Source organism: Phalaenopsis equestris, unplaced genomic scaffold (assembly GCF_001263595.1).
Source record: "Phalaenopsis equestris unplaced genomic scaffold, ASM126359v1 Scaffold000002, whole genome shotgun sequence".
Lineage (NCBI taxonomy): Eukaryota > Viridiplantae > Streptophyta > Magnoliopsida > Asparagales > Orchidaceae > Phalaenopsis > Phalaenopsis equestris.
Genome location: NW_018164444.1, coordinates 64,000,439 through 64,010,344, shown reverse-complemented (window position 1 = coordinate 64,010,344; position 9,906 = coordinate 64,000,439). Strand labels below are relative to the sequence as shown.

Genomic DNA, 9,906 nt, shown 5'->3' with positions numbered 1-9,906 from the left:
AATCTCTGATACCAACTGTCACGGACTAACTTTCCTCAAGTCACCCGTGCGGCTTTAGCGCTCTTTCTTAGCACTAAATCAGCCTTACCCCTCACAACACTGGACTTATGAGCCCCAAACACTCTTAAGAAGAATAATAGAGAGAAAGGAATAATTAGCACTTGAATACTAGAATGCTTTGATTCAATGCTTGGGTAATTACAAATGAGGGGAGGAGCTCCTATTTATAGCCTCCTCCATGCCTTTGGCCTTTCATCTAGCCAATGTGGGACTATACAATATCCAAGAGAAGCTTCTAGATTACAATATAATATTCTATCTCTTAGACTATTCTTATGTACATAAATAACTCTAGAACATTCTAGGTTATTCTTAGATCCTCTTTAGAGCTTTCCCTCCTTGCTCTCTCCGGTATGTGGTGGAATCTTCTAGAGCCCCTTTGATGACTCCTCATATTCTGACCTTCTCTAGAATCTTCCATCCAGTGTTTGTCTCGACGATTTCTCGAATGTGGCAGAGCGTGACACTCCGCTCTTGTCCGCACGGAACTGCTCCACTCTTGTCTGCATCGAACCCCAAAAGTCGCTATCACTCCTGCTCCCTTTACTTTGGTCCATACAGTCTCTCTCCACCTCTCTCATCTCCCTCACTCATATGTGCTCCTTGTGCCATGACCCGTTGCTTGTGAGAACTCCAAGCCACATGCAGAGCTGCTCATTTGTAGGGTCGGCCGCTCTTTTCTTGACTGGTGACATGTAAAGCATGTTGAGACTTGCGGCAAAGGGCAGCGAGATAACAGGGTTAGGGTATTTCGACGGTTTTTTTTTTTTTGTCACTTGATATAGTGAGTGCTATATATGTAGATATCAAAGCTTGGGTGTTAAATATGTAAAATCCAATGTTTTGTTCCAATTGCTTTGTGGGGAACCTCATTTCCTCACAATTTTGATTTCAATTTAGGAAAATTAAATTCTTAAAATACCCATGAAAAGGTTTAAGGATTAATATCACGGTCAGTACAGTAGGAAAGCTTGATATAAACATTTTTTCTTCTAGCTAGAAAGTTGCTCTTGATTCTTGAATTTGACTTTTTTTCTAGACTAGAATGGCTGACTAATTGCCGTGAATTTTACAAACTGGAGCACATTTTCTGAATTATTTTCATAAGCATTATGTTTTATAGAAAGAAGACATATAGCCAATAAGCCCTGATAGTAACATCTACAAAAATTAAGGCTGGCAGTGTGATCAGTTATGGTTGAAACTTCGATCACATATTCTTAAATGAAGTTGATTCAAATCTATTAGATGATAGGTTGAATTCCATGACCATTTGCTTAAGCTTTCAATTAGGTCAAAAGAGTTGGAGTTAAATTTTGAAGCCATCATGCATAAGTTTGATAAGTTGACCTTAAGTATATGCTATATTTTTGTTGAATATTACTGCTAGAAATTCTGATAGTATCCTTTCTTTCTTTTAATTTCACTCAATCACTTCCATAGTTTAAAAACTATGTGATGTCAATATGCACCATTTTTCGATTTAAATTGGATACATATTTGAATATCTCTATCCTATTTTCACCTATTCAGTTTGATTAAATATTTGATAGGCGTTAATCAACCTCAGTAGGCGGGATCTTCCTTGTCATAGCTTCTCTGGAAGGCCAAGATCCCTTCATAGGCTGGCTCCAACATTATGCTCAACAAAGGCTTCAGCGGGTAAACATATCAGCTATGTGACCGAGTTTTCCTCTTACCTGCACGATCTCACAGGCCGAATTTTGGATGCCTCTCCACAACCCCTAAAAGAATTTCCATGGGAGAAGGCAAAATTAATGGTTAGGGAGCGCCTTCTTGTCCTTGGAAAGAATATGCTGGCATGGTCCCTTGTTACTCTGCTTATTTGCAATATTTTATATGACGCCCTTATGGCAGTTTTTATCAGCAGAGAGCTTTTGGTTCCGTTGGGTCTGTTCACTGGTGTTCTTCTGGCAGACTTCCTAAATGAAACCTGTCAAGAGCTCTTTCAAAGTAAGGCAAAGGTTTGTTTCATCCAAATTTTTGATATTTTTATCCAAGATTGGATTTCCCTGATTTGAATATTAATCAACTGCCTTGCTTTTGGAAATCCCCTTTATGCTCGAACAGTAGAAGTTGTGAGAGATTCAGGCAATTTTCAAAATGGAAATAGTTGAATGAAATGGCAGTTGTTTTTTGTTTATTATTATTTTAAAAACTTAGTCTTGATTTGATGATGTCGAACAGGGTGGAAATGATATGCAACTGCTTTGGGGCATCGGTTTATTTTTTCTGGCGCTAAGATTTATTTTTTTGAGGTTCAGAATAGTAGGGTGGATGCTTTTCTGCCACATTGGTAATGGTGGATTGATGCAAATCTTATGGCTGGCGAAGGAGATGCAGCAAGCTGAAATCCTTCAGAATAAGGAAGAAGAAGTGGATGCCCTGCCTCCTTCCTGAGGCTGAATTGCGGCTCATTGCATGTAAGAAAAATAACTAACTGAACTATCTATCTATCTATCTATATATATATTATATACCATCATATATATATATATATATATATATATTGTTGAATGACCTTCGTATGTGCAATCACGTAAATTTTAGGATGAATTAATTGCTACTTAAGGATTCCATTGGTTATAATTTTTCTTGTGTGCACTCCAAGCCATCGTAACTGAGTTGTATCAATTGGTATGTCTCATTACAAAGTTTATATCTGTGATGATTGGAGCAGCTACTTGGTGCAAGGAGCCGGTGAATGGTTTTATTTAGATTTTAATTTTCTGTAGAGGGCAAGGTATCATCTAACTAACGCTAACCTCTCTCTATCTTCTTCCACATGACTTTGGTCCATCGGATTTTTTATTTTAGGTTAGTCGCCTGTACTGAATTTGCTCTTTATTTTTAAAAATACCATATTTTGGTCCCTAGAACTTTTGATGGTTGAAGAAGGCAACTCAGTTTTTGGTCTTCAACTTGGCCCTCATAGCTTGACAACATGAGCCAATTTCTGTTAATTCCAAACATGTGTCATTCGGGCTACTTGCAGTGAATGTTTCTCATTTTACTTGACAATAATATACCTTCCAACTTCTTTTATTTATGAAACTTTCTTCTGGATAAAAAACTTTATAGCAAAACATACAAACCTAGTTTATTAAAGTGCAAATCCTTTTTTTAAAAAATAGAACAACAAAATATACTTTTTTGAGCAAGCGAGCAAAGAAATCCTTGACAAATGTGTGCCAAAAATTCATACTTTCAATTACAAAGTAATTAGTAAAGGGCCCATTCAGAATGTTTTTTTTGTCTAGTTTTGTTTTTAAAGCACTTGTTTATTTTGTGTTTTTTAATTATTTTTATATTTTAGTTTTAAAAGTAAATCATGCTGTTTCAAAATGATTGAGCAGTTTTGAGTATTTCAAAACTAATTATCATAATTGTATGCCATCACGACCGCTCTCATCCATTGATGCTGTCATCTTAGAACGTTGGCAAAATTATGTGTCATAACTGGAAACATGAGGAGCTACAATCATCTTCAAGAACATAACGTTTTTAATAAAATGATAATTAATTTCAATATGTCTGATTCTTTTCTACAACCAACAAGGAAAACCATAATTGCTCCTTTACCCTAGAAAGAAGAATCACTGTTTAGTTCTGTTCCATGAAGACTAGAATAACTCGCACCTTATTTTTTAAGCAAGGGTATTTCTTGCAAATTCTCCAACGTGCTTAGTCTTATTTTTTAAGCAAGGTTATTTATTGCAAATTCTCCAAACGGTTTAGCGTGGTCCCATGCAGAAAAAAGATAAATCCAATTTTTGATGAAGGATATTTTAATGTATAGGTTTCCTTTGTTTAATGAAATGATACTATCAATGAAATTCAGGTCCAGAATACCATTTGATACAGGTCTAGGTATATTGAGCTTCTTTTAATTTTAAAGTTTTAAGTGTTTGCCCCAATGCTTCTTATGATTTTAAATAACCCTCTCTTTCTAGAAATTAAAGTTTTAAAAGCTCATATAGGAGATTTTTTAAGGCTCAGATTTATATTTATTATATCACCATGTCTAAATTTGCATGTTTTCCCTGCACATGAGGAGTAGATCTATAATTATTGTAAGCAATAGCCCATTTCTTATAAAAATAAAGCAGTAATAAACGTTCATTCTTTAGCAAATGTTAGTTTTTTGTAAATTTACTCAGCTTAAATGTAATATAAAGTTCACCAATATATATTAATTTTTCAGGTTGAAAATGACAAATAAGTCATATGGGGCTCATGGGCAAGCTATAGATCTCGTGGTTCAAGAGACTTTGACATTATATTTATGAACTCTAAATAATCTTTTTACCCCTTCAGCGACCTCGAGCTGGTTGTTACAATCATATAGTGAAGATGGTCAAGAATAGCAGAAAGGAGCTTAGTGCTGCAATCATCCTTTCTAATGTCATTGCTGAAATATTTTCAAGACGTGCTTTGAAGTTTGCCAAATCCCAATTATTTGCAGTTGAATTTTTGAATTTCTAGCCTTCAAAAAATATTTTTTATTAGCCGACAAAGCATACAAAATTTAGATTGTCTTTTTTTACTCTGAACGTTTAGGAGAGTAACTTGCAAAATTTTTTAAGGGAAAATTATATACAAACCGATACCAAATCGATCTATTTATGTGTGTCATGATCAAACTATTGAGAATTTGATAAAATGAAAAACATTGGTCGGGATTTTACCATGAATTTTAATATTTGAGTGAGAATTGAAAAAATGGATGAAAGAGGGTGGTTGATTTAATTATGTTGGCAAGAGAAACTTTTATTACCATGTTGATGTTATTGCTATGTAGCTATTTCAGTATTTTTAGTTATTTCCAATGATGATTAGCGATGTTTAGGTTCATGCCTTTATTGAGCACTAACTTGAGAATTCTTCGGAGATTTGAAGTTAGGTGGAGCAATCATGTTGAGAATATGGTACATAATGTTTTTGTAGTATTCAAAACAATTGTCATTTTTTTTCATCTGTAATTTTCATTTTTATAGCCACTTGATTGCGCCAGCTGTTGTAGATTTCACTTCTCTTCGAGATGGTGCAAATTTGAAATCATATAATTGAAAAACTTTCATTCAATATTCCAAGTCAAATTAAGATCTTTGTGCGGACATGTCAAATGTAGCAACTGGTATTTATTTACTTATTTTTGAGAGTTTGATTGAGCAGGGATGCCCTCCAAATGAACCTTGAGGTGAGGCCATTAGTTTAAACTATAATTTCTTTTATAAAATGAGGGATCCTAAAACCCACGGCTACATTAAATGAAATAAATTGGATAAATAAATCTCAACTAGCTTCTGATCAGATGGGCTCAAGGTTGTCAGTCTTATCTTGAAGTGTAATATAAGTTTTAATTGATTATTCAAATATTATGCTTCTTTCAAAATAAATGCAATAGTTTTATGACCCATCATTATTTTTTATACACATTAATTAAAAAAAATCAGGATAAGACAATCATTTTTCAAATTAAAACTCAAAACCAAACATTGTATTTATTTTGACATCGATGCACAATAAAATTTGATTATCATTTACATTGTATTATCTCATAGCAAATCTGACAATTTTCTATTATGCTTCATCACTTTTTTTTTTAAATGTTCACATTAATAAGTAGTTTGAAAGTTCCCTTAGCCGGCCTGCTTTCATCACCAAGTAAATCAAATAGATTTTTGAATCATCTTGACCAACCGTCAACACTTACTCAAATGCTTTGCATGGTGTTGCTAGGAAATGTACAATCCAACACGGTGGTCTTGTTTTCCGCTGAGGCTATACAGCCATTGTTGATTAGGGGAGCAACCAGTAGACGCATGTAAGCTATTTCAATAAATATTGCTACAATATGTCAATGGTACCTATTTTTGAGGTTACATCTATGAACTAATCGAGTTAAAATTCTAGTAACATTCCACAATGTAGTTTATGGTACGCAACAACTCTAACACAATATCATTCTAACATATCAGAAAGCAGAAACTGGCTTAATTTATCCAATTGAGTAAGGTAACTAGAAATAAAAACTACACACCCTTCATGGCTATATCTATATATTGGTCTACCATCTAGTTAACTTATGTAACATGCAAAACAACTGAGGTTTGTGTCAAAATACTCCCTGGGAGGATCTTTCTCTTATTCACTTTAGAAGATTAATGAGCTGAAATATGGCTCAAAAGAGAACTAAGCTCGCCGCAAAAAAAGCCTGCCGAATTAGATGTGTAGAATTAAATTTGGAACCAGAGACCCAGAGTTAGTTATCCTCTCTGCTACACCCGTCAACTAGCTCATCCTCGTGAATAGTTGCAGTCTGACAATAAGCAGATTGAAGTAGCTTATGGATTTCTTCCATTTTTCCCGACATCTCATCCTGTCTGTCCATCTCAACGAGAGCCTGTGGGGGTTCCAAAATTACATCAGGCGATGCATTAACGTATTTAATCAAAACTAAGCCATAGTAATTCCTATCAGTTATATGATTCATGAGTCGAAAGGAATATATGATTAAATCTAAAGGCAATTAAATTGTATTACAAAAGGTGTGTACAAACCAAGCTAAGCACCAACCTGTGCAGAGAATTTTTTGAATATTGGAAGGAACCGTTTTCTGCAGTACTCATGGAAAAGGAGGGTGAATATCACAAGAGGGATCATGAATCCTGATGCGACCGTTGATTTCTTTAAACCGAAGACTCCAAGGGCTATTATCTGTGCAAGCACGAGGGAGAAGATTGTGGTGTTGTGGACAACGGGCCATAGCTGTCCCCCACTCTCATATTTCGTACGATAAACATTGAGCATCTGAAGAACGAAAAGAAACAGTATGCAAGTCAACCTGTTGTGGAAAATGTAAAACCTAAATCACTAAATTTAGTTCTCATCCTTATTTTTAGAAAGTTATATGACAACCTAATGACAAGTGCCTAGTATGATTAATATATACATTATTTTAACCTTTTTCATGCTTATTATTCGATTGAAAGCTAATAGTTCAATATATATTAAGTTAGATTAAGCTATTTTGGTAATTCTATTTCTTAAAGAATTACTTTTAATGCTAGAAAAAAATTTGTACTAATTACCTCAAAGTTTAACTGGGTCTAATTTAAAAAAAAACCATGAATTATTCTAATCGGTTATGGTTAAGAAGTGCATCATCTTATAATATTTAGTTTATTTAATAACTATTAAATGATATAATATTTCAAAATATGCTTCTATCTTATCGTATCATACTGTCAGGCACATACACGCACAATTCATGCTTAGTATCACCATTTGTAAAATACATTCAATATTCTTAAACTACTCATTTATAGTTAACAAAATCACTTGATCTTCAAGAAATATTGATTAAAGTAACTTAAAATGCATTTAAATGCATGCAATTTGTTTTGTTTAACTTTACTAATTTTAGTTTCTCATCTAATAAAAGTTCCTTAATCCATATAACTTCTCTTCGGAAAAAAATTTTACACGGCACTTGTTAATTAAGGATTACGATGCAACAGTACCAAAGTCTCCCTAAAAATGGAAAGCTATAGCGTAGAGTAAATACTGTGATTTCTAATTAAATGCCAAAGAGCTGATAAAATGCTAACCTGGTTGCGGTATACCAAGTAACCAAGCGAGAAATATACCATCAAGAATGGCAAAATCAATGGTGCCAGAATAGAGCATGTGAATCCAAGAAGCCCAAAAAGTAGAACTCTGGGAACTTCAGTATGGTATGGAAATGTTGGCACCTTGTTCGGATCATCCGCCTTCTTCCTAAATACATGCTTTTGTAGAAGATTATACGTAAGGGAAAAACATTGTACTAGCTCAGCACATAAACTTGTCCAGCCTGAAGTCAAGACATAAGTAATAAAAAAGGTAGCCTGTAAAAGGAAGAAAAAAAAACATTAAAACACTATTTTTCTCACTTTGAGTAAAAGAGTAGTATTTGTAATAACCGTATTTATTTCTCACTTTGAGTAAATGACAAAGCGTCCGAACCACTATGTGTGTTACCGAGAAGAAGGCGTCTCGTGCGAGGAAAACAGAATTAACTTTTGTGCGGGAGGAGAGGAGTTCAAGCATTAAGAGGAAGGAGAAAGTGGCTAGTGTGAGAAGAACTGAACAAAGCCGGGCAGCCCGAGGTTGCGGATTTGTTCCCTTATGGGAGTTTAGGTTGCGCCAAGCCCATGAACTGAGAACTATGGTAATATTAGTTTAACTTTATTTTCATATAACTTTACTTAAATTAATCTTATAAATATTAATATCAGTTTATATTGAATTATAATACAAATTTTAAATCGAATAACTCTTGCTTCAAAAGATATAGAAATCAAAATTGTTGACTTTCATAGAAGGAGAAGAAAGAAAAGGTATGGAATATACTTTGATGTTTTTATTTATGTAAGTTCAATTAATTTGAACTGTTAATAAGTTAATACTAAGATCTTATGAATTAAAATCCGTGATTAAGACTCTATGAGCAATCAAATTAAAGGACGAGAATCTTCTGAGAATTAGGTGGATAATTGTATTCCTAAATTTCAATAATTTTCATCATTTTTAAATGTATGTTTGATTTCATTTATGCTTTATGACAGTGAGAGTTAGCTTACAACATATTATTTATAATGTTAAATAGAAAAATAGGCATGAATTTCCTATAAAGTTATTAGATTATTGGACATGTAAATTACAGTAGTGGTGTATATATTATATTATTGCATGATCTTTAGATCAAGTAGAGATGTATATCAAAGATGCATAACATATTATTTAAAAACCTTTAAAAGAATGCATGTTAACAATCATGCATAAGCAGTTGTATAATAGTTTACCTACCAGATTATTAGTGTTGTGAGATATGTACTTCCTGACATAAAAAATGAAACGCAAAGAACACAAGCAAACACAGATCGTTTACGTGGTTCGATCCAACTGGATCTACGTCCACGGGAGGGAATCAATCAAATAGTTCACTAAGGCAAAAGAAATGGAGAATACATAGCTTATACATAGAGATGAGCTCTCATCTTCCTTCTATGGCCTCCCTCACAAGCGACACCTTGATACAAGACCTCAAAATGCTCTCCTCCTCTCTAGCTCTCTAGCTATTCTCTCCTCCTTTGTGGTAGCTTAAGATCTCTTCTCTTGCTCTCCTAAGCCTCACACCCTTAAGCCTAAGTCTCACACCCTCTCTATTTATAGAAGCAAGAGAGTGGTAGGTGGAAGGTAGGTGAGCGGTTGGCGAACAGTGGGTGAACGGTAGGTGAGATGTGGTAGGTGAGTGGTACCACATTACAAAAGTACCCTTTTACCTTAGTTCATTAATTGAGGGTCAAAATAACAATTCTCCACCATGACCCTCAATTGAGAAGCTACGAAGTAAGTAAAGATTCCCTCCACCTGGCCCCTGAGGGGCCCTCAGCCCTTGCTTGAGTCTGCTAAGTCCAAACAATACATGGACTTAGCAATCACGGTTCTTCCGATAAGAGAGTACAATCCTTTTTTTCCTGACTCCTTGTATGATGACACGAGGGCCTTTGGTTACTCTGATGCAGTCATTCTCTGCCTTGAACGAGCATCCGCTTGACTCCAACGTACTTAAAGAAATTAGATTTCTTTTGAGCTCTGGTACGTATCTGACATTTTTCAGTACTCGTTCAACTCCATCAAACATCCTTATCCTGATTGATCCACTTCCAACAACCCTGTGAGCTTTATTGTCTCCCAGTAGAACGGACCCATCATTTTCCTGTTGCAGTGTCTCGAACCAGTTTTTGTGAGGACACATGTGGAAAGAACACCCTGAGT

General features: G+C 34.7%; 2 protein-coding genes across 6 annotated transcripts in view; one reads left to right on the top strand and one right to left on the bottom strand.

The window, feature by feature from the left end:
• Window positions 1-4,674, top strand: part of LOC110018022 — a 12,131-nt gene extending 7,457 nt beyond the window's left edge. Inside the window, exons 2-5 of one of the 2 annotated variants that reach the window (XR_002293320.1) lie at window positions 1,614-1,841; window positions 1,952-2,045; window positions 2,269-2,504; window positions 4,286-4,674. Coding sequence is in view for 1 of the 2 variants with exons in the window: in XM_020715233.1 (XP_020570892.1) it covers window positions 1,614-2,045; window positions 2,269-2,481 (645 nt within the window). In the remaining variant the exon portion in view is untranslated. Of the gene's footprint in view, window positions 1-1,613; window positions 2,046-2,268; window positions 2,505-4,285 lie in introns of both variants that reach the window. The other variant, XM_020715233.1, reaches the window with a different exon arrangement.
• A 1,214-nt stretch (window positions 4,675-5,888) lies between these two features.
• LOC110023916 (CSC1-like protein RXW8) overlaps window positions 5,889-9,906 on the bottom strand; it is a 52,881-nt gene continuing 48,863 nt past the window's right edge. For 3 of the 4 annotated variants that reach the window (XM_020723765.1, XM_020723683.1, XM_020723841.1), the window contains 3 exons: window positions 7,695-7,973; window positions 6,661-6,894; window positions 5,889-6,487 (listed from right to left, as the gene is read on the bottom strand). In XM_020723765.1, coding sequence (XP_020579424.1) covers window positions 6,347-6,487; window positions 6,661-6,894; window positions 7,695-7,973 — 654 coding nt within the window. In that variant the 3' untranslated portion in view covers window positions 5,889-6,346. The remainder of the gene's footprint in view (window positions 6,488-6,660; window positions 6,895-7,694; window positions 7,974-9,906) is intronic. The other variant, XM_020723606.1, reaches the window with a different exon arrangement.